This window comes from Salminus brasiliensis, chromosome 8, assembly GCF_030463535.1.
Source record: "Salminus brasiliensis chromosome 8, fSalBra1.hap2, whole genome shotgun sequence".
Taxonomy (NCBI): Eukaryota; Metazoa; Chordata; class Actinopteri; order Characiformes; family Bryconidae; genus Salminus; species Salminus brasiliensis.
In genome coordinates, this window is record NC_132885.1 from 3,292,834 (window position 1) to 3,317,447 (window position 24,614).

Sequence of the window (24,614 nt, forward strand, 5' to 3'; positions counted from 1 at the left end):
TCTCTCTCTCTCTCTCTCTCTCTGTCTCTCTGTCTCTCTCTTTCTCACTCACACACACACACACACAAATAAGAAAAAATGTGGAGATGAGGTTGTACACACAGTGTGTCCCATGACATCCAATGAAAGCTAAGAAGGTTTTCCCTCTCCTGTAAAGTTGTTATTATATATATATATATACACTATGTGTCCAAATGTTTGTGGACACCCTCTTAAAATGTATATATATATTCAGCTACTTAAAGTTGCACCCATTGCTGACACAACTTGTGCATATACACACACACACACACCACACACACACACAGCTTGTCTAGTACCTGTTGAGAAGTACTGCCAATAGAATAGGACTCTCTGGAGCAGATGGCCTCAGCCTCACGAACCTATTGGCACCATGCTCCCATGGGCTAGTAGAGGGGTGTAAAGCCCCCCAGCATTGAGCTGTGGAGCAGTGGAAGAACTGTGATCTCTGGAATGATGGATGGTGGAGCTCCATCCAGTACTTTTGGGAAGATTTGGGGGGTTGGGGATGAAGAGATCATCCAACATCCTGACCTCACTAACACTCTTGTTGTTGAATGCAGTCAAATCCTCACAGCAATGCTCCGACAAAATCTAGTAGAAATCCTTCTTCCCTGGACAGTAGAGACAGTTACTCCAACAAAAGCAGGAGAAGCTCTTTTTGATACTCTTGATTTCAGAAGAAACAATAAAGGTGAAGAAAGGTGTCCCAATACTTTTGTCCATATACTGTATAAAAGAATCGAAATGCATTTTCTAAGCCCAGTCCAAACTGTAATAAACACACACACACACACACACTTCTTTTCTTTTTCATTGTGTTTCCCAAGCTAATTCTGCTGGTTGTAAACCTGTCGACAGCTCTATACTGCCACCATGAGGTTGTGCTGTTTCACACAGTTGACCTGTTGATTAGTATGATCCCTGTTTATAATAAGGACCAGTTCAATCAGCCATGAGTGACAACACACCCATTTTTACCCTGCTCTGATTTTAATGTAAGCTTTCATTCTCCATCCTTTTCTCCTGAAGGCTTCATTGACTTCATAGTGGAGCCCACGTTCTCTGTCCTTGTGGACACCACAGAGAAGATAATCACTCCTCTCATAGAGGAAGCTTTAAAATCGGGCAGCTCTGGCGTCCGCAGGTCAAGGTAAACTCCAGCAGATCAGTGTTTATTCATCCTGTCTGCCTTTCTTCCCCCATGTGAGGCTTTTCAGATGTTTGCATGAATTATCCCAAAGATCTCGGTGTTTAAAGAGGAGTCAGGGGGACTGAGGGGCTTTTAAATCTGGGTAAGAGAAATGAAAACAGTCCCATTAGGATTCAGGCTGTGTTGTGACAGTGTTACACATCAGTGCTGCACTGATTCACAAATGCTCAAACTATTCTGTCACTCTGTAGGGAGTCACATTTTCAGACAGGCACAGGTTACTCCAGCAAACTATTCAATATCTAACTAAGTTGCTTAGTATCTAATACAAACTGTCACAAATCCACTATGAATTATTCAGTATTTAGCATGAAATCTCTAGAACTACTAAAACAACTATTCAGTATTTACTATGAATTATTCGGTGTCTACTATGAATTATTAGTATCTAGTATGAATTATTAAGTATCTTGTGTAAATCATCCAGTATCTAGTATAAATTATTCAGTATCTACTATTAATGATTAGTATCTAGTATTAATTATTGAGTATCTAGTATTTATTATTGAGTATATAGTATGAACAGTCCAGTGTCTGGTATGAGTTATTTAGTATAGTATGAATTATTCAATGTCTAGTATAAATTATTCAGTATCTACTATGAATTATTCAATGTCTAGTATAAATTATTCAGTATCTACTATGAATTATTTAATGTCTAGTATAAATTATTCAGTATCTACTATGAATTATTCAATGTCTAGTATAAATTATTCAGTATCTACTATGAATTATTTAATGTCTAGTATAAATTATTCAGTATCTACTATGAATTATTCAATGTCTAGTATAAATTATTCAGTATCTAGTATGAATTATTCAGTGTCCAGTACAAATTGTTCAGTATCTATTTTGAATTATTCAGTATCTAGTATAAATTATTCAATGTCTAGTATAAATTATTGAGTATCTAGTATAAGTTATTTATTATATAGTATAAGTAAGTTAGTAGCTAGTATGAATTATTTAATGTCTAGTATAAGTTATTCAGTATCTATTATGAATTATTCAATAATATGAATTATTAAGTACCCTTTATGAATCTAAATGTGTGAGATGTGTAGTTATGAGAGTGGGGAACACACACAGCCTATCAGGGTTCCGAGGGTTAACTCACGTGTGTGTATCAGTTTGACAGGCCGTGGTTCCACTGCAGTGGTGGAGTCAGTTCAGAGACACAGTGAGAGAGACTGCGGCACCGACTATTCCCTCGCCGGCATTGACCTCAAACGGGTCCGGCACACACTTGCCGAGGTCATCCAGAGCAACAAGGAGCGCTGGAAGGAGCTTTCTGTTCAAGGTGTGTGTGTGTGTGTGTGTGTGTGTGTGTGTGTGTGTGTGTGTGTGTGTGTGTTTGAGAGAGAGAGAGAGAGAGATTTTGAGTATGAATATGAGATTTGATACTTCATGCCACTCTGTTTCCATCACTGTAAATAAGGAAATATATTCTGCTATTATATGACCTACTGTAAATCAGGTCAGAGGTTGATGATAAGTGCTGCCTCACTAATCACCACAGGTAGACACTCTCACTGACCACTGACTTTATGTTTATTTGGGTTTATTCTAATATTATATAGAGTTAATTACAGGTAGACACTCTCACTGACCACTGACTTTATGTTTATTTGGGTTTATTCTAATGTTATATAGAGTTAATTACAGGTAGACACTCTCATTGACCACTGACTTTATGTCTATTTGGGTTTATTCTAATGTTATATAGAGATAATTACAGGTAGACACTCTCACTGACCACTGACTTTATGTTTATTTGGGTTTATTCTAATGTTATATAGAGTTAATTACAGGTAGACACTCTCACTGACCACTGACTTTATGTTTATTTGGGTTTATTCTAATGTTATATAGAGTTAATTACAGGTAGACACTCTCACTGACCACTGACTTTATGTTTATTTGGGTTTATTCTGATGTTATATAGAGTTAATTACAGGTAGACACTCTCACTGACCACTGACTTTATGTTTATTTGGGTTTATTCTGATGTTATATAGAGTTAATTACAGGTAGACACTCTCACTGACCACTGACTTTATGTTTATTTGGGTTTATTCTGATGTTATATAGAGTTAATTACAGGTAGACACTCTCACTGATCACTGACTTTATGTTTATTTGGGTTTATTCTAATGTTATATAGAGTTAATTACAGGTAGACACTCTCACTGACCACTGACTTTATGTTTATTTGGGTTTATTCTAATGTTATATAGAGTTAATTACAGGTAGACACTCTCACTGACCACTGACTTTATGTTTATTTGGGTTCATTCTAATATTATTTATTCTAATGTCTCTCTCTCTCTCTCTCTCTCATGTCTCCAGAACTGGCCAGTAAGGAGCGTGAGCAGCGCTCAGAGTGTGATGAATCTCCCCGGAAAGCCGACGTCACTCTGATCCACAGTCCAGCCAGAGTGAGTCACGACTCGGAGTCAAAGGCCCTGAACGAACTGAACAACACACACTCCCTGCACTCCTCTCTGGACTCTCTAGAGCACAGCTCCAGGTCGCCCGGGGACGATCCGGGCGACGGCTCGCCGGAGGCCAGCCCGGACGGCCAGCAGCCTCTGCCGTGGAATGGAAAAACAGCTTGAAGGGACAGTTCGGAGACACGCCTGGGCGCCTGACACTGTGTGTGCGTACTGTGGCCAGTATGGGTGATGTACATAGCACTGTGCCCATTGTATTGTAACGCTACTGTATCCTCGGAACTCCTCCTTGGAGGGCGAGTCGCCACAGCGGCCGAGGTTTTTTTTTTCTGATTTCCTGTGTCCATGACAGCAAGCATCGTCATAGAGACGGTGGAATGCGCATCGTCATGGCAACTTCGCTTCTGCAGGAGAAAGAGCTCGGCTGACCCTCGTGCGGAAGAATCCAAAGCCAAGCATCCGAAATGCAGCGCTGCCTCTCTTCGCACCCTCCTCTCTTTTCTCTATTAAGTTCTTTATTTTTGTAAATTTGCTTTTTTCTGGGTTTTTTTTTTCCTTTTCTTTTTCAGTCATTTGTAACGGTTATTTATTAAAGATGGGTCTGCTCCCCTTTAAGCCACAATTGGTTCGTTTTCACATTATTTCCCACCTGTTGCCATGGATACGTAATGACACGGCAGGCAGAAGGATGAAGGCGAGACGATCAGAAACACTTGCATTCTGGAACACGGGCTTAGTGAAGAGTTCATCTTCAGGGCTGAATTCAGCTTTTTGCATCTTAAGATCTTAAGATCTTTGCTTTGATGAGTTGCTTTTATGTGCACATCAAAGCAACCATGTGGACGCTGGCAAGACAGTTACTGGGTACATCCAAAACCTGGTTACACTTGGCATTTAAACACATTTCATATCCGGTTCGTATCCGGATCTACTTCTGTTCACACTTGTTACTAAAACCCGTTTCCCAGAAATGGATTTCCGCTTGCGTCCAGAGCTGGATACGCCACTCTAATACACAGTGTGGTCGAGGGACCTAGTTACGTCCTGGGTGTGTTTACACCCGGCATTAACATTCGTTTAATATCCGGATCCAATCTGGTTCTACTTTTGCTGGATTCTGTTCACACTTGTTGCTAAAACCTGTTTCCCAGAAATGGATTTCCGCTTGCATCCAGACCTGGAAATGCCACTCTTACACAATCCGTCTCCGACCACCTCTGAATGTGGCTTGAGTGATCCAGCTGTAATGTGATCACAATTGCATCCTCGGTGTGTTTACACCCAGCCTTTGCACGCATTTCATATCCGAAGAGTATCTGGATTTGCACTTGCCTATCTGCACCCAGACCTGGAAACGCTACTCTATTACACAGTGTGGTCGAGACCCGTCTCCGACCACCTCTGAGACACCTGTGATTTGAGGGATCCAGTTACGCCATGGGTGTGTTTACACCGGGATTTTTGAGTCTGTTTAAACCCGGCATTAACATCCGTTTTATATCCGGATCCAGTCTGGTTCTACTTTTGCTGGATTCTGTTCACACTTGTTGCTAAAACTTGTTTCCCAGAAATGGATTTCCGCTTGCATCGAGAGCTGGAAACAGCACTCTATTTCACAATGTGGTCGAGATCCGCCACCAATCTCCTCCAAATGTGGTTTGCGTGATCCAGTTGCGTCCTGGGTGTGTTTACACCCTCCATTTAACATCCGTTTCATATCCGGATCGAACTTGGATTTTTCTTCTTCTTCTTATTATTATTATTACAATAAATTAAAACCAAATGATACCAAATAAACTGATTCCAATATTTTAAAAGAAACATTTTTGGAATAGGCTGCCTCTCCACAGCTGCCTCTCCACAGCAGCTGCCTCTCCATTGCTGCCTCTCCATTGCTGCCTCTCCACAGCTGCCTCTCCACAGCTGATTGACGGCACGTTTTGCCGGCAAGAATCTCTCTTGTGGATGATAAATAAGGAGAAGCTGATCAACGAAGTGGGCAAATACCCAGAGGTATACGCCACTAGTCACAGTCATTAAAAAAAAAAAAAAAAAGCACAGACCATCTTGAACACTGCTAGTGCTAAGGGTGTGGGGGGCTACGGATGGGTGGGGTTAACTCGCAGATCCAAACTGGGAACAAAAGGGAACAAATTGACAAATGTAAAAAAAATAGATGGTGGACCCGAATGCGTCCTCGCAGTGTTTTTTACCCCTGACTGTTTTTATGCAATCAAGTGAAATCCAATTGCGAGCCAATCACCAAAAAACACTGTGCCAGGTGTAGACAACCTCATACATACAGGTAAAAACCAGAAAAATAGGCATATTGATACAATGCATATTTCCCGTCATAGCAGTTTCATAGTGCTGACCAATAGTGTAATACGAGCAGCAGTTATTAATTGCACATATCACAGGACTTTATTACATTTTTTAATTGTCTGTAATCTTAGTATCTTAGATTGATGTAAGGCTTTATTGGCCTCACATTATAATAACTGTGTGCCTATGCAGTAACAGTGAGGTGTTCACAGTTACAGATGGAGTACAGTAGGACAGCTTGTGTAAATATACACATTTATCAGCTTCAGTTTTGACTCATGTAATTACACAAGTGTATCTCAATACTGTAGCAGAAACAGCACCGGTTCTTATAACTACAGTTACCCTCATCTTATTACATATATAAAACCAAACAGGAGAGAACATGCTGTTAAATGACACAAACTAATTACATGATCCTTAATATTCATACAAGAAATTTAATAATTTAAAGTAGATACTAAATAATTGATAGTAAATATTGAATAATTCATAGTGTATCCTAAATAAATCATAGTGGATACTGAGTAATTCATAGTGGATGCTGAGTAATTAATAGTGGTTACTGAGCAATTCATAGTGGATCCTCAACAATTCATAGTAAATACTGATTAATTCATAGTGGATACTAAGTAATTCATAGTGATTTCCGCTTGCATCGAGAGCTGGAAACAGCACTCTATTTCACAATGTGGTCGAGATCCGCCACCAATCTCCTCCAAATGTGGTTTGCGTGATCCAGTTGCGTCCTGGGTGTGTTTACACCCTCCATTTAACATCCGTTTCATATCCGGATCGAACTTGGATTTTTCTTCTTCTTATTATTATTATTATTACAATAAATTAAAACCAAATGATACCAAATAAACTGATTCCAATATTTTAAAAGAAACATTTTTGGAATAGGCTGCCTCTCCACAGCTGCCTCTCCACAGCAGCTGCCTCTCCATTGCTGCCTCTCCATTGCTGCCTCTCCACAGCTGCCTCTCCACAGCTGATTGACGGCACGTTTTGCCGGCAAGAATCTCTCTTGTGGATGATAAACAGTGATTCATAGTAAACAGTAATTCATAGTGGATATTGAGTTCATAATAGATACTGAATACGTCATAGTGGATCCTCAACAATTCATAGTAAATACTGATTAAATCATAGTGGATACTGAGTAATTCATAGTGGATATTGAGTTCATAGTAGATACTGAATAAGTCATAGTGGATACTGAATAATTCATAGTGGATACTGAGTAATTCATAGTGGATACTGAGTAATTAATAGTGGTTACTGAGTAATTCATAGTGGATCCTTAACAATTCATAGTAAATACAGATTAATTCATAGTGGATACTGAGTAATTCATAGTGGATACTAAATAATTCATAGTGGATACTGAGTAATTAATAGTGGTTACTGAGTAATTCATAGTGGATCCTTAACAATTCATAGTAAATACTGATTAATTCATAGTGGATACTGAGTAATTCATAGTGGATATTGAGTTCATAGTAGATACTGAATACGTCATAGTGGATACTTATTAATTCATAGTGGATACTGAGTAAATCATAGTGAATACTGATTAACTCATAGTGGGTACTGAGTAATTCATAGTGGATACTGAGTAATTCATAGTGGATACTGAATAATTCATAGTGGATACTGAGTAATTAATAGTGGTTACTGAGTAATTCATAGTGGATCCTTAACAATTCATAGTAAATACAGATTAATTCATAGTGGATACTGAGTAATTCATAGTGGATACTAAATAATTCATAGTGGATACTGAGTAATTAATAGTGGTTACTGAGTAATTCATAGTGGATCCTTAACAATTCATAGTAAATACTGATTAATTCATAGTGGATACTGAGTAATTTATAGTGGATATTGAGTTCATAGTAGATACTGAATACGTCATAGTGGATACTTATTAATTCATAGTGGATACTGAGTAAATCATAGTGAATACTGATTAACTCATAGTGGGTACTGAGTAATTCATAGTGGATACTGAGTAATTCATAGTGGATACTGAATAATTCATAGTGGATACTGAGTAATTAATAGTGGTTACTGAGTAATTCATAGTGGATCCTTAACAATTCATAGTAAATACTGATTAATTCATAGTGGATACTGAGTAATTCATAGTGGATATTGAGTTCATAGTAGATACTGAATATGTCATAGTGGATACTGATTAATTCATAGTGGATAATGAACAATTCATAGTGGATCCTAAACAATTCTTAGTATATAGTGAACAATTTATAGTAAATACTGAATAATTCATAGTGAATCCTAAATAAATCATAGTGGATGCTGAACAATTCATGGTGGATACTGAATAATTCCCAGTAGTTGCTGACTAGTTCTTACTAGATACTGAGAAATTCATAATTCATAGTAAACACTCAGTAATTCATTCTATATACTCAATAATCAAGGATACTGTATAGTTCAGACACTTGTGTAATTACATGAGTCAAAACTGAAGTTGGTAAAAGTGCATATTTACACACGCTGTCCTACTGTACTCCATTTGTAACAGTGAACACCTCACCAGCAGTTACACTGTTACTGCACAGGCTGTTACTGCGTAATCACACAGTTAGTACAGGCACTCCATATAACGTGGGGCTATACATCTGACCTCAGCAACACAGCTGCATAGTTACATACACACATTCTAACATGCAGTACTTATACATTCATATCTGCAGAAATAAAGGACTCATGAAGGACAACATTCGGAGCACAGCACACTTTATTACTTCTTAAACAGATCAGGCTGTCGACCATCTGCTAGGAAGATTCTGCTAAACACATTTTAACACCACCGGCGGCTGTAAAACTGCGGCCCGGAAATATCCCAGTCCTTTTCACCAGTTCATCTCAGTGTTTATGCAGCGCACACTCTTCACCAGGGGGCTGCCGAACATTTCTAAAACATCTGAATTAAAAATATCATCACGGCTATGAAAACTAAACCCAATGTAAGATCAGTCATTTCAGTGAGATCAGGGGTTCTTCCAGGCCTTGGTGGATTCATTGGATTCCTCGTCATTTTAGCTTAACCACCTTTTTTTTATTATTCACACGCCTGCCCGTCAGTGTCTTTCACCCACACAACACATGTAGAGGCCTGGTTTCCGAATGTGTGTGTGTGTGTATACATCAAAATCTATGCTTCAAGACTTCAGGAAATGGCTAAAACCCAATCTGTAGGACGTTTAGGGGCTAGGGGTCTTATGGCAACAGTGATGGGACACACATTGATTATTTAATTAGTTCAATTACTCATTTTATATAAATTCAGATTCCAATAAGCAGATTTACGTGTATCGTCATGATGCACTTTCTTATTTTTTAAGGCTGGTTGACCAAAGTGTCCAGCGTTCTGTTTAAGAGCTCTTGAGCTCTTCAAGGGTTCTTTAGTAAAGACAATGGCTCTACGTAGAACCCGACTGTCATTTAAGCAGGGTAGCTCTTTTTGGACGGGTTAGTTTCAGATGGGGAGGTGGGGTACTGTAATTCTACATACGGGATAAACACTGAAAAATAGTCAGATCTTGACAAATCCTAACTTCCATGGGTTAAACAAATGCATCTGTAGACACACTAGATGGACAAAAGTATTGGGACACCTGCTCATTGGCTGTTTCTTCTGAAATCAAGGGCATTAAAAAGAGATTCTCCAGTTTTGTTTTGTTTTTTTCTCAAGTATGGAGGCGCTCAAGGAGGCATGTAGTTCCATTATGCAAGGCAAACCTCAGTCCAGTCCAGAAGACGAGCCAAAGGACTCCCCAAGCTTTAAGCAGCTTCAGGCTTTAAGTCATCATTAGCGTAGCTTATAGCCTACATACATGTTATGAACATGTAGCTGCTAATTTTCACACTGAAAGTCCATTATTAGTGGATTATAAGGCTGGTCATCATCACGTTTTTTGGAGGTGACAGTAGCACGTAAATCGAGTAGCCACGCCCATCTCAGTCATTTATGCTGAGACAGTTTTGTTGGAGTAACTGGGGCAGTGGTGGCTCAGCGGTTAGAGATCCGGGCTATCAATAACAAGGTTGTGGGTTCGATTCCCGGGCTCAGCAAGCTGCCACTGTTGGGCCCTTTACCCTCTCTGCTCCCCGGGAGCTTGAGTTGGCTGCCCACCGCTCTGGGTGTGTGTGTACTGACTGCCCCTAGTGCACTAGTGTGTGTGTGTGTGTGTTCACTACTACAGATGGGTTAAATGCGGAGGATATTTTTGTCTCAGTCATATGTATGCTGAGTATGTAGGCTATAAGCTACGCTTATTATGACTTAAAGCCTAAAGCTGCCTAAAGCTGGGGAGTCCTTTGGCTCGTCTTCTGGACTGGACTGAGGTTTGCCATGCATGATGGAACTACAGGCCTCCTCCAGCATCTCCATACTTCAGAAAAATGCATAACGTAACAGGATAGGATGGAATAGGTACATGATTACAATATCTGCACAGAATTAAGATAACCCGAGGTTATTTTTACAGATTGTTTGACAGAAGGTAAGGCACTGGAATCTTTACTGACGCGGGAACGAAGAGTCCGTAAAAATGACTGGCACAGCGCATTCGGACGGGGCGTAAACCACTGAGGAACTGTGGTAATGGTTACTTTACCCCACCACCCCATGGAAAATGAATCCCATGTGAACTGGGCTCATGATGGACAAGTGCTTGTAGATGGTTCTTGTGTGTGGAACCTTTTCAAGATTGGTTCCACTACAGACATCAGTCAAAATACCATAAAAAACTACTATCCTTCAGAGACCAGGCTGCCCAGCCCCCTAACCCTGGCTCTGGTATCGGCTGATGTGGTTTCTGACACCGTATGACTCCCTGTTATTTATCAACATGGCCAGAAGGGGGCTCCTGAGTGGCGCAATCATCTAAACATTGACCCTATTGCTGGGAAATTAATAAGTTCGAACCTACAGCCATCCAAGGTCCCAGAAAGCAGTACACTCAGGCCTTGCTCTCTGTGGGTGGCTAGGAGCATCCTCTCTTTCCTTCGTTTAGTCGGGACCATGCTAAGGAACCTTTTCGAGATTGGTTCCACTAAATAACCACAAATAAAACCCTTATTTCTTACAGTGCCACGTGTTTACCCCCATCAGCACACGCGGCCGCCACACGGCAACAAAACACAAGGCAGCCGCATTATTTATTTATTTATTTTGTAATGAATTCAGTTCATTTTCATGTGCATTTCATAATCCATGCAGTAAAGGGTTAAATTAAAGACAAAAGTGGCAATTTTAAGCAACAGCAGAAAAATACAGGACGTCCTCAGCTCTCAGGTTTGCTCTGTTGCCTCTCAAATAAAGTTCCACCAGCATGTAGTAGCAGGTATATGTTTTTTGTTTGTTTGTTTATTTGTTTGTTTGTTTGTTTATAGATAATATAAACTGATGTAGTGTAAAAGGCCATGCTGGTGTGGATATGGAGCTCTCAATCCAAGAGCTGCAGCTTCTTCTTCTCAATACAAAACAGGCAGGACTACAAAAATACAGCATTTTCCACTGATTTGACTGATTTGAGCACTAACCAAAATTATTGCTGTGATGTATAGCTGTTCTAAACAGTTCATGGGGATGTAAGACACTGGAAACACGAGACACAGAGAGAAAAACACTAATCTGAAAGTTAATACGAAGGAAAACAATATCAGAGTACATCCCAAGGTGTAAATCAGAACCTCGCTGCCAGTCTCAGAGCTTCACCCCACTGTAAAAACTCAGGAAAGACGCGGGAGTCATTAAGAAGACAGGCGGCTCCAAACATCTTCAGTCACCTGCTTCCTGCTTCATTCTCTGCAGGTGTCACTCGGCCTGCGCCTCTCTCTCCTCGTCCTCCTGGAATGCTGAAGAAGACTCCATCTGGCCCATCATCGTCTTCACTCCTGAAACAGAGAGGATTGTGGACAGCAGGGAGGTTTTATACGCATCCTTTCAGCCATAACATTAAAACCAGCAGCCTAATCTTGTGCAGGCCCCCCTCACGCCACCTCACGTTGGGTAAATGCAGATATGCGCAGCTTGGGTGGTGGATAAAGGCCCGGGCGCTTCAGCGTACAATATCTCTCTCCCTATGAAATGATGAAAAAAGGTAAAGGTGCACGTATTTGTCACTGTACACTGTACAGCGAAATGTGTCCTCCGCATTTAACCCATCTGGTAGTGAACACACACTCACACACACACACGTGTTAGGGGCAGTGAGTACACACACACCCAGAGCGGTGGGCAGCCAACTCCAGCGCCCGGGGAGCAGAGAGGGTAAAGGGCCTTGCTCAAGGACCCAACAGTGGCAACTTGCCGAGCCCGGGAATCGAACCCACAACCCTGTTATCGATATCCCGGCGCTCTAACCGCTGAGCCACCACTGCCCCATCTGGTGCTGAGGTGCTGAAGCATCTGGTGCTGAGGTGGTGGTATGGGGGGGGCAAATAAAAAAATGCTTAGGGCCCCATAAAAGCTTGGGCCGGCCCTGACTCTGAAGGAGTCCTGTGGCGATTGACACCAAATGTTCTGTAAGTCATGAGGTGGGACCCCCATGAGCATCCATGACCCTGTCGCTGGTTCACCGGTTGCCCTTCCTTCCATTAGACCTTTTAACTGAGGAGTGATTAGCGGGGTCTTAGAGCAGGATGTTGCTAGAAGCTGCGGTGCAGGAGTTCACTGAGGAGTAGGCCAGGGAGACATCACTTAAAGATGTGGGCCCAGCAGTCCCAGGGTCCACTGGACAGCCAAGATATGTTCATGTACAGTGTTTCTAATGCAACAGCGCCCTCTGCCTGCTAATGCTATTTATGCATGCGCTGCACACATAGTTATGGTATTAGTAGAGGTTTTATTATGAATTTGGATTGGATTTGATGGTATTTGTTGTGTGTATTAAGAAGAAAGAATAATGTTTTGGCATATTTTGACATTTTTGGCATCAGAAGAAACAGAAAACATCAGAAATGCAGACTCAAACATGTCAGGATAGTCTGCACATGCAATTAATTAGAAAACAAATTAACAGTGAATCAGTATAGCCGTATTATTCTGTACCTACAGTAACTACAATGCAAACAAATGGACTTAATCTAAAGGTATAGAACTGTGCAGTGATTGACCAGCCCCATCTGTGGGTTCTGGGATTGTATAACATTAAAAATATGTCAAATGTTTGTGGACACCCCTTCCAATGAACGCATTCAGCTACTTTACATTGCACCTATTGCAGACACAGATGTGTAAATGCACACACATGCAAACAGCTATAGGCACCATGCTGCCTAATGCCAGGTGTGGGCTAGAGGGGTACAAAGCCCCGCTTGCATTAAGCTGTGTTCTCTGGAATTACGAATGGCACTCTTGTTGCTGAATGCAATTAAATCCTCACTGCAATGCTCTTCTAAAACCTAGACACTGGACAGTAGAGGCAGTTACCCTTGATTTCAGAAGAAACAGGTGTCCAAAAGTGTCCAAATACTTTTTTTGCTGACCCAGATGTGTAAATGCACACACACAGCTTGTCTACGCCCTGTAGAGAAGTACTGTCAATAGAATATGACTCTCTGGGCTCAGAGTGGGTCAGCAGACAAAGATCCTGACACCATGGCAAGGGGATCCCAGGTCTTGCTGCTTCGCCATCAGCAGCCAGAGCCTAAATGAGCACAATTGGCCTTGCTCTCTCTCTCAGACCTCTGATGGCTGAGCTAGGGATCTGGCTGTCCTCTGAATCCGCTGGCTACTGAGTGATGCTGGCTGACATCACATGTATTGGAGGAGACATGTGCTTACCCTCACCCTTATAATATCAGGAAGGAAATGGGTGGGTTAATTGGCTCATAATTTAAAAAGGAAAGAAACTAGGACTCTAATGATATGGGATGAGGTCAATCAAATCCTCACAGCAATGCTCTTTCAAAATCTAGCAGAAAGCCTTCTTCCCTGGACAGTAGAGACAGTTATTCCAACAAAAGCTGGAGAATCTCTTTTTAATGCCCTTGATTCAGAAGAAACAGCCAATGAGCAGGTGTCCCAATACTTTTGTCCTTTTAGTCTATCTACAGATGCAATTGTATAACCCCTGGAAGTTAGGATTTGTCAAGATCTGACTATTTTTCAGTAACTGAGAGAAAGGCGAGTGTGGGGTCGTACCTGTGGTGAACGGCGGCACCTGCTGGTAGGGTGTGTCTTTGCGTCGGGGCGGGGCGTCTGCCGGCTCCTCTGAAAGTGTGTCCAGGTGAGAGTGGGAGAGCTTCTGAGGGTGAAGACTCTCCTCCTGACTGGATCTCTGTGTGTCTGAGTGCTCTCTACCTGCAGGAGTGTACACAACAGCGTGAACTATTCAGCTCGACTCCGTCAGTCTAGACACACTATATGTCCAAATGTTTGTGGACGCCTAATTTGAGTTGGACCCTTCTCTGGCACAGATGTGCAAATGCACAAACTGCTTGCCCATACCCTGTGGAGAAGCACAGCCAAAAGAACAGGGCTGTCTGGCGTCCGCAGGCTTCTAGAAGCATTGGTTGAGAGGCTTGACAGGTCGCTTGCGATGGGGGGGAGGAGAAGACGTAAGGGTTGGTACAAGGGTCATATGTACAAAGGGTCTATACTATGGTTCTATCCTTTAGAGACCCTTTAGAGCCCCACCCCATAACCCTGGCTCTGGTATCGGCAATTTAAATAAATATTTTTTAGTAGAATTTAATATTCAATAAAAGTTCAATATGCACATTTACAAGCCATGTGGAGGTGCTCAGCAATCTCTCACAGACTTGCTGATGTGGGTTCTGGCACCGTATGACTCCCTGTTATTTATCAACATGGCCAGAAGGGGGCTCCTGAGTGGCGCAATCATCTAAACATTGACCCTATTGCTGGGAAATTAATAAGTTCGAACCTACAGCCATCCAAGGTCCCAGAAAGCAGTACACTCAGGCCTTGCTCTCTATGGGTGGCTAGGACTATACCTATAACTTACCGTTGTTTACTCGGGACCATGCTAGCCAGCACAGGGGCCTGTTACCTAAACCTTACAGAACTGGCAGTTAGCTCCAGTGACCTCCATCCTCTCTCCTTCCTGAGCTTCTTTCCTGCAGTTTTCAACTCCAGCCCATCTAGCACCCATCTAACACACCCTAACCGGCCAGTCAAGCTCTTCTGAAGGCAGTAATTAGATCTTTAGGAGCAGGGTCGACCTGCTCTCTCGCCTGAAACAGCATGGTTGGAGACCACTGAATCAGAATCTGTTTGAAAGGACGGTGGTGAAGCTTCTCATGTTTAGGAGGAAGCATGTGGTCACCCTCCCACTGCTGTTAGCACCATGCTACTTGCTGGAACATACGCTTCTACTACTTGCTAGACACTTTAGCCTTGAGCAACTTCAGCAAACGTCAGACAGCAAGCATGTCTTGGTTGATGGACTAGATTTGAGGGAAGTGAGGTGACCGAACTGTCACACCAGCCTCATTAAAGAAACTGTGACGTATCATTAGGTAAGATGAATCAGGTGCGTTAGCACAGGAAAGATGCTAAAATCCCCAGTGCAGAGACTGTAATCCTGCAATGAAGGGCACAGAGCATAACACACTCTTAGAGAGGAGTGTGTTATCCAAGAGTTTCTATCCTTACGTCGGTTGCTTCCAGAGAATCACGACAGCATGAAATCCGTGGGAGTCTGAGGCTCAGGGAGAACAGCGTGACCACAGGAAAGCAAAAGAAACACCACACACTCCACAAGCTTTCTCATTTCAAGCTTGAAAAATCACCTTTATTTCTTTCTCTGAAGTTCTCTGAAACATCATTACATAAATAAAGCCAGAATCCCGCACACACAAATCATTACAGCCCGTCTGACTGGGCCAGAAAATATGCTGCCAGTGTTTCCATACCATAGATCCCTGCTGACCAAAACAACCTGGCCAGCTCAAACTGGTAAAAATGGTTAGCTCCTGACCGCACAGGTTGGTGATGATGATTAGAGTTTGAGGTTGGTGGCTTTGCTAGTGTGACCAGCATGACCCTTCTGACCAAGCTAGTCAACCAGCATATCCAAGGTAGTTGACCAGCATGACCAGCATGACCATCATGATCAAGGCGGTTGATGCCTCTCTTCAAAATTAAGGTGCTGCAAAGGATTTTTGAAGAACCACAGAAGAACCACAGAAGAACCACGTTCTAATGCGCTACCACTATGGTCCAGGGGTCACGAGTTTAAAATACTGAGCCATGCCGTTAAGTCCAAGAGAGCAGAGTTGGCTGCAATCTGGCGCTCACTCCCCTCGCCACTCTTAAGCGATGTTGGCCGGCACCGGCGGCTGTTAGCTGGTGAGGTGGAGCTGGGGACCCGGCGCTTTCCTCAGAGCGTGTTGGCCTCCTGGTGATGCCGCATTGGCAGCAGTTTGAAAAGAGGTGGTGTATCGGAGGAGGAGGAGACATTGAGCTAGAGGGAGCTACGAATGGGTGGGTCAATTGACTGTCTTATGGAACCCAAAGTGGTTCTTCTGTGGAATCCCTTAAAGAATTCTTGGTAGCACCTAGTTTTCGACTGGTCCTCCAGCATGACCAGCTTTACCAGACCAGTCAACCAATATAAACAACTTGATGAATAGCTTAGCCAGGTTGCTCATGCTGGAAGACCAGCTAATCCATCAACCAGCTGGCTTACAAGCATTGGGTGCACCAGCTTTTCAACCACCTTGACCATCAAACCAGCTGGTCCTGAGCTGGATTCTTCAGCAGGGGTGTACGCGTAAATGATTTCAAATATAATATATTCAAAAAAACAACAAAGGTTTGTGTGTTGTTTTGTTTTGTATATCTTTATGAACAGGCATATTGTAGAACCCAAACAGAATCGATACAGAACGACTCATTAAATATGAATATTATTTCCGATATGGCTTCAAGTAAAAGTACAGTTAGTAAGTATACAGAAAGAGAGATGTAGTAGAAAGAAAGTGTGAAGAAGAAGAAGAAGAAGAAGAAGAAGAAGAAGGAGGAGGAGGAGATATACAGCCCAGGCAGTTCAGGGTATAAGGTTATCGAGAGATAGTCGAAGGACTGGACAAGTTTTTCTGCCGACACTCTGACGACTCTGGTGACTCGCCTGCATGTGAACACACAAAATAATGCACGGGAACGTAAAAGAAAGTAAAGGAGAGACAGAGACAGAGAAAGATTTATCAGCAGAGTCTTCAAACAACTTCATCCAACCTCATCATCACAAAGCTACGTCTGTCCCACACCACCCTCACCAATGTCCACAATGTCAGGGAAATGTATATAAATTGTGACAAACGTGAACGTCCCTCATCACGATTCACACTGGGGCTCCTCTAAAAACCACAGTAAAGAGCGACCCACGCTGTCACTGAGCCCAAACCCCACAGGGCCAGACTCAACAGCTCAATTTTCTAATAAAGTGGCCAGTGAGTGGAAGAAGCACAAGGTAGGTGTTTCTAATAAAGTGGCCAGTGAGTGGAAGAAGCACAAGGTAGGTCCATTTTACGTGAGTGAGGTGGAGCTTTAAAGGGCCCATATATTGAAAAAAAGCATTTCCTACCTTTTCCTGGTGTTAGGTTTTGCTGCACCTCATAAAACCATGTTAAAGTTTAAATTGTGCTTCTAACTACCAGGTGTTCATAATTCAGATATGAACTATATATGAAAACGAAGCTGCAAAGCTAATTCTGAATATCCTCTTAGTTGTGATGTCACAGCAATTTAGCTCTATCATTCATACTTAAGTGAAATGTTCTTTAAAATGAGTCACAATGAAGGGCAGTCAATCAGAGCAGAGCTCATCTACAGAACTGTGCAGAGGTTTTAGGCCCCTAATCTCACTATTCTAGAGCTTCTCATTCTGAAGAAAGAAAGTAGTGAGATCTTGTTGGTGAGCTAGTCTGAAGAACAGAGCTCGGTTCCTCCAGGTTTCTCCTGGACGTCCCCCAGTCCAGCCAGCACAGCGTGGAGGATGCGTTCAATCAACTCCATCATCATCATCATCATCAGCAGCAGCAGCAGCAGCAGCAGCTCACCTGATTTACCATCATTAAGCCCTGATTTACCACCAAACCAGGTGTTGATCTGAGGAGAACTCTAAATAATACTAGACTCCATGAGAGAGGAGAACTCTGGAGATGTTCTAATGATGAACACAGTGATGGAGAACCACCACCACTTTCTGTAAGAGTGTTATTACTAGCGATTATTCTAATATCAGTGATTTACTGAGCTGATAAGCAGACATCACTCTAATCTTCACAGGGGACTAAAACTTTTGCACAGTACTGTATATCAGTTATAAAGACAGCTTGCTAAATTATATTCTATAAAAGAAGATGAAAGAATATAATGCAAAAATGAATTATTACTGTTTTGGTACATGTACCCACATAAGTGGCATATAAGGGTTTAAATAAATAAATAAATAAACAAATAAATAAGGAAAAATGTTGCATATGGGCCCTTTAAAATCTGCTCGGCACCGGTCTAGACTTACCCCCCGCCTCACTGCTTCCTGCCTGCGCATCAGAACTGACATAAGCCTCATTGCCATTCGGCTCTGGGCAGTTGTGATTGGCCCACTGGGCTGCGTTGCCATAGTGCTGCGCTGTGACTGGACTGGGCGTGTCTGGGCTGTCACGAAGCCCCGCCTCCAGCTGCTCTTGCCTCTGAAAGTGCTGCTCCACCACCAACTGCAGTTCTGCACTCAACAAACACATAGACACAGAGAGCGCCACACAGTGGACATGTTCTGTCAGCGGAGAGTCAAAGTGTATAAGAGTGTGAGGTGTGGTGCTGGGTGAGGCCCCAGCCACGTGAAATGAGCCTGAAGGATGGAGATAAGTTGACAATGCAATGTGATGTTCACCTGTCCAAATGTTTGTGGACACCCCTTCTAATGAATGAAGTCAGGAATTTAAAGTTGCAGAGAGTTACTGCCAATAGAATAGGACTCTCTGGAGCAGATGAACATCATGACCCTATTGGTACCATGCTGCCTAATGCCAGGCGTGGACTAGTAGAGCGGTATAAAGTCCCCCAGCATTGAGGAGCTGTGGAGCAGTGGAAGAACTGTGTTCTCTGGAATGATGGATGATGGAGCTCCATTCAGTACTTTTAGGATGAGTTAAAAAGTAGGGCTGAATGCAATGAAATCCTCACAGCAATGCTCCTCAAAAATCTGGTAGAAAGCCTTCTTCCCTGGACAGTAGAGACAGAGAACTCTTTTTAATACCCTTTATTTTAGAAGAAACAATGAAGGCGTCCAAATACTTTTGTCCATATAGTGTACTTGTTTGGTTCACACCAAAACAGCAGGTGTAAAGGATGCCTCAGACCAACGTCTGGACCAATGGACCAAAAGAGCAAGAGGTGACCTCGGTCCGAATCAAACCGGACCATGGCTGGGTTGGTTTGCTGAGTGAAAACTGGTTCTTTGATGGTTCTGACGTTTTGGACCAATTACGGGAAGCTGATGCAGGTTATCATCAACCATTAAACAACAGAAGAACGGGAAGCAAAGGAAAAATGAGTGGCGGTAGAACATGGGGACGATTACATTAATCTCCTCCACCTCCATCTTTCATTTGGAGAACTGGAACTAGTCTCGGGTTCTGAGCCAGAAGTCCCAAAATCAAGCCTCTAGTCCTGCGGTCTGTCTTTCTTCCACACATCAGTGAAAGAACGGGAGGTTCTGAAGAGCTCACTGAACTCCAGCGTGGTTCTGTATGTAATAGGAGACACCGCTGCACCAACAACAACAAGTCAGCTGGTGAAATTTAGACCTTCCCTCCTAGATCTTCCTCCATCAGCTGTGAGTGGTGTTATTATTGAACAGTGGAAGAGTTTAGGAGGAACAGCTCAGTGTCAGAGAGCAGCTCAGTGTCCACCGAGTGTCTGTCAGACCACGTAAAGTTACAGAGCGGGGTCAGGGCCGAGTGCTGAGCTCAGAGCAGAGTGCAGAAAAGTCTCCAACTGACTCAGTAACTGCAGCAGAGCTCCAGACCTGCTGCTGCTGGTAGAGCTCAGAGCAACAGCCTATGGGGTACGGTGTGTGAAAGTGTAGGTGTCCAAATACTTTTTTTTCCCATTCCATCAAGATCTGATCACTCGTGGCAGAAGACGAAGAATCTGCTGGTGTAGTCGCTCGCTCGGTCAGGCTATAGCATTTTAACAAAGGCAGCATATTTCCTGGCTACATATCAGCACAGGGCCATAATCCACTGTAACACGACACGGCTCTTATGCAGAGGGCCTGAGAGCTTCCTCTTACTGATGGCTCTTGGTGGAGAGGGAGCAGGCAAGTGAGTGAGCGAGAGACAGAGACAGAGAGAGAGAGAGAGAGAGAGAGAGAGAGAGAGAGAGAGCGAGAGAGAGAGAGAGCGAGAGAGAGAGAAAGCTCTAGAAAATGTACGATCCCCATATTTTGGTTTCCGAAAAAGAGGACACTGGGGACACACAGGTAGGATGTGGCCGAGGCATCAAGTAGGCCTAGGGTGGGAGGAGTTAAACAGCTAAAGTCATGCAGATATGCTAATGAACATTAGTGCATAAACATTTCCTTATTTACCAACAATAATAAACAGCTTTAATAACCTATCTGACCAAATCACGTCATTTCAGTTCAGCTCATAATCATCATCTCCCTCTTTACCACCCTGTTTACCACCCTGTTTACCACCCTGTTTACCACCCTGTTACACAGCGTTTAACTGCGATGCCACCATAAAACAAACAATCATGAAAAAATACATAAATAAAATAAAGTCACCATTAAAAACTCCACTGGACAGTGTTCAGTCCTACTGGTGTCTGACAGGCTGTATGTGATTGATTTGATTATTGATTACTGGAACTCAGCCCCCCCCCTCAAAAAGAGATTTGTGTGTAGGCTGTGGTCAATTTCCATGTGCTACTCTGAAGCAGATTGACCAATGGTTTCATCTAATTAGATTCAGGTACATATAGACCAGGTGTGGTGGTGAGAAGGCAGGGCTTAAATCTGTATACAGAATGCGTGAAGACTGATGCAAGATCCCAGAGAGGGGTTCGGAAGGTACTGCCCCCACTGGTACATAGTATTAATGTAATGTATCATCATCAGTGGCATGCAAAAACCTTATATCTCCAAAATGTCAACTTTACAGGGCACATGAATATCCTCTGAACTTGCAATGGAAGTCAATGTAAAAGGATTTTACTCCCAGTCATTTTGGAGCATTTCTATTGGTCCATTCATCTTGAGATTTTTGAAACAATATAAAAAAAACAACAGATTCACATTATGTCAAAGTGAAAAATGCCATAAATGGAAATACAAGGTTTTACAGTGTGTTACAACGTGAAAATGAATGGTAAACAAACTGTTCTCTTACTCAAATCTGGTCTGATTAATAATGAAGTACCGTAAATGAACTCACTGCACCCCCCACCACCACCACCCTGTGCTCAGCAGCTTTGCTCTAGACTCATGCCAACCCAACACTAAAGGCTTTTTGTTTTTTGCTGAACAGCGTTGCTGCCTGCCCACCCCGTCTCTGCTATTACTGCACAGCATCTCTTTAGTAACTTATCTATTAGCCAAGACGTCAACACCACAGTGAGCCTTGATTTACAGCCTGAATGCTCACGTAGTCACCTAGTTATTAGCTTACCTTAATTTACGGTCTAGCCGCTCTGTTCAGCAACTTCTGTATTACATTCTTAAACATAAAGGTGCTACAAATGGTTCTCTGAGTGATGCTATAGAAGAACCATTTTTGGTTCCATGAAGAACCAGATGTGTGACTGTGAAGAACCTTTGAAAGACCCAAAAGACTTTCTCCTGACGCAAAGACAATGCATTTAATGATCATATTTCTATTATGAAAATGGTTCCTTATGGAACCGCAAGCGGTTCTTTAATGGCATTGCGCAAAGAACCTTTAGTAGCACCTATATTTTTTTACAGCGTAGCTTACCAAACGCCACAGTGTGCCTTAAGTATCTTAATGTACAAGCAAACTGCTCGCTTAAGCAACTTAGCTGTTAGCTTAGCAAACTACACAAGTTTACTGTTCTCAAGTAACTTGGGTATTAGCTTAGTAAACACTAAAAAAAACCTTGATAAACAGACTAAATACTTTATCTAGCACTGCAGCATGCCTTTACAGTATTAGCTAAACAAATCCCACTCACTTAACCCCTTGATGTTATGGCCCAACCAGAGAATAGCCCCACCAGTTTGTACAGACGTCCCTGTAGTTACTGGGTAATACACCTTAGTGTGTGATAAGCCTTGGCACAACAGGTAAGTGGTTAATCAATACTGCTACTAGTTTAGAAAATGGCTCTCAAACTACAGGCTAACTGCATCTTTTAAGCAACTTAGCTATTAGCTTAGTAAACACCACCGGTCAGCTCGATTATCTTAATTTACAGACTGGCTGCACTGTTGGAAATCTTCTGTATTAGCTTACCAAACACCACAGTGTGCCTTCAATACCTTATACAGGCGAACTGATCACATAAGCAACATTAGCTATTAGCTTAGCAAACAACACACTGACTTACAACATTTACTGTTCTCAAGCAACTTCAGTATTAGCTTAGCAAACCCCTAATTGCCATTGCCAGTTACATTTCAACTGGGATGTTGGATTTTCTGGGTTCCAAGTAGAACGCCCCCACAAGTCGGATTTCCTACTCGGAACATCAAGAGAACTTCGAAACCAACCCTGAGTCCAAAATCCAAGATGGTCACTCTGTGCAGAAACAGTGCTGTAGGTTGCTGGTGGGACCTCCATGAGCATCAATGAGCTTTGGATCCTCTTGAACCTGTCGCCAGTTCACTGGTTGTCCTTCCTTCCTTGGAGCATTTTTGGTAGGTACTGACCACTGCCGACAAGGAACACCTTATCCCACAAGACCTGACTGATGTTTTGGAGATGTTCTGACCCAGTCATTGAGGTTGGTTCTTGTCAAAGTGGCTCAGATTCTTATGCTTGCTCGTTTTTCCTGCTTCTAACTGTAACCAACCCGTGACATGAACCACTGTAGGTAAAGATAATCAATGTTTTTCAGTGGTACTAATGTTATGGACGATTGCTGTTTGTAGAGCATTTGATCATTTTTCATGTTTGTGCTTTTGGTACATATATAAACCAGACTTCTTGTCTGATTTGAAGTTCCCAAGTTTTCACCGGTCAAATGCACTTGCTAACAGAAACCCTGGAAGTGGTGCTCTGGCTCCAGTGCAAGCCACAGGGCTGCTGACCATTCTTTCATTACTGAGCGTTTTGCCCCACTCAGCTAGCCTGTCCATTTAAGGTGATGGGCCCTGGAATGATGCATCTGCACTCAGCGATCGATCAGTCAGGCTAATGTGGATTAGCACCACGTCCATTCTGGGAAATGGCTCGGTCATGAGTCTGCATTGCTGCTGGAACTTCCTCCACCTCCGCCGTCTGTCCACTTCAGCATCTTAAAAGAATACTCCAGCGCTTTTAAACCTAATCTTCATCCAGACGGGTGTAGACACCTGCTCCTCCAGAGCTCCTTCCGAAATCAGAGGTATTAACAGGGGGTTAGGTTTGTCCCCCTGTACTGCAATAACAGCCTCTGCTCTTCTGGGAAGGCTTTACACTCGATGTTGGACATTGTGGTCATTGATTTTCCTGTATACTGTGGAGGTGAAATGCTTTTATGTTCCTTTAGGAAATCCGTTCTATCCAAATCCAGCTCTCAACGAGCTCGTAAAGCGTGACAAAGCAACCCTGGCTGTCTTAACCGACAGCGCAAAGTAGAGTTGTCGGAACTGACGAGCCTTCATTTCAGCCTTCATTCCCAGGCTTCTGCTTCAGCTGAGCTGAGTGAGAGTTCACCCTCCAACAACAGTGGCTGGCAGCTCTAAGCGATGTACACAGACAGTCACGGAAGTGTATTGTACAAGAGTTTGTGGAATTAAAATGCTCCAGTCATTCTTGGTTCAGGCATACAGTACTATTCAGAGGTTTTAGGCCCCTAATCCCATTATGTAAACCCAGGTCGTTCCTGTAGAAGCTCCAGATCTCATGAGAACAGATGCAGGTGAACATAAACCTTAAGCCCTAACCTTAATCTTAACTCTAAACCTTACCTTAACCCTAACCCTAACCTTTACCCTAACCTTACCTTAACCCTAACCCTAACCTTTACCCTAACCTTAACCCTAACCCTAACCTCAACCTTAATGCTAACTTTACCTTAACCCTAACCCTAATCCTGACATTGATCTCAACCCTAACACTAAACTTAACCCTAACCTCAACTCTAACCTTAACCTTGATCTTAACCTTAACCTTAACCCTAATACTAATCTCAACCTTACCACTAACCTTAACTCTAACTTCAACCTTAACCCTAACCTTGACCTTAACCCTAACCTTAACCTTAACCCAAACCTTGATCTTAACCCTAACCTTAACTCTAACCCTAACCTTTACCCAAACCTTGATCTTAACCCTAACCTTAACCCTAACCTCAACGCTAACCTAACAATAACCCTAACCTTGATCTTAAACCTAACCTTCACCCTAACCCTAACCTT

At 42.6% G+C, this 24,614-nt stretch overlaps 2 protein-coding genes across 3 annotated transcripts in view; one reads left to right on the top strand and one right to left on the bottom strand.

Annotated features, from left to right (window-relative positions):
• pde1a (phosphodiesterase 1A, calmodulin-dependent) overlaps nucleotides 1-4,309 on the top strand; it is a 108,226-nt gene extending 103,917 nt beyond the window's left edge. The window contains exons 13-15 of the mRNA XM_072685399.1: nucleotides 1,054-1,174; nucleotides 2,365-2,534; nucleotides 3,584-4,309. Coding sequence (XP_072541500.1) covers nucleotides 1,054-1,174; nucleotides 2,365-2,534; nucleotides 3,584-3,852 — 560 coding nt within the window. The 3' untranslated portion in view covers nucleotides 3,853-4,309. The remainder of the gene's footprint in view (nucleotides 1-1,053; nucleotides 1,175-2,364; nucleotides 2,535-3,583) is intronic.
• Nucleotides 4,310-11,252: 6,943 nt separating this feature from the next.
• The window catches only part of ppp1r1c (protein phosphatase 1, regulatory (inhibitor) subunit 1C), a 41,462-nt gene continuing 28,100 nt past the window's right edge, over nucleotides 11,253-24,614 (bottom strand). Inside the window, exons 6-7 of one of the 2 annotated variants that reach the window (XM_072684993.1) lie at nucleotides 14,198-14,356; nucleotides 11,253-11,946 (exon numbers count right to left, since the gene is read on the bottom strand). In XM_072684993.1, coding sequence (XP_072541094.1) covers nucleotides 11,867-11,946; nucleotides 14,198-14,356 — 239 coding nt within the window. In that variant the 3' untranslated portion in view covers nucleotides 11,253-11,866. Of the gene's footprint in view, nucleotides 11,947-14,197; nucleotides 14,357-16,809; nucleotides 17,151-18,545; nucleotides 18,750-24,614 lie in introns of those variants that run through there. The other variant, XM_072684991.1, reaches the window with a different exon arrangement.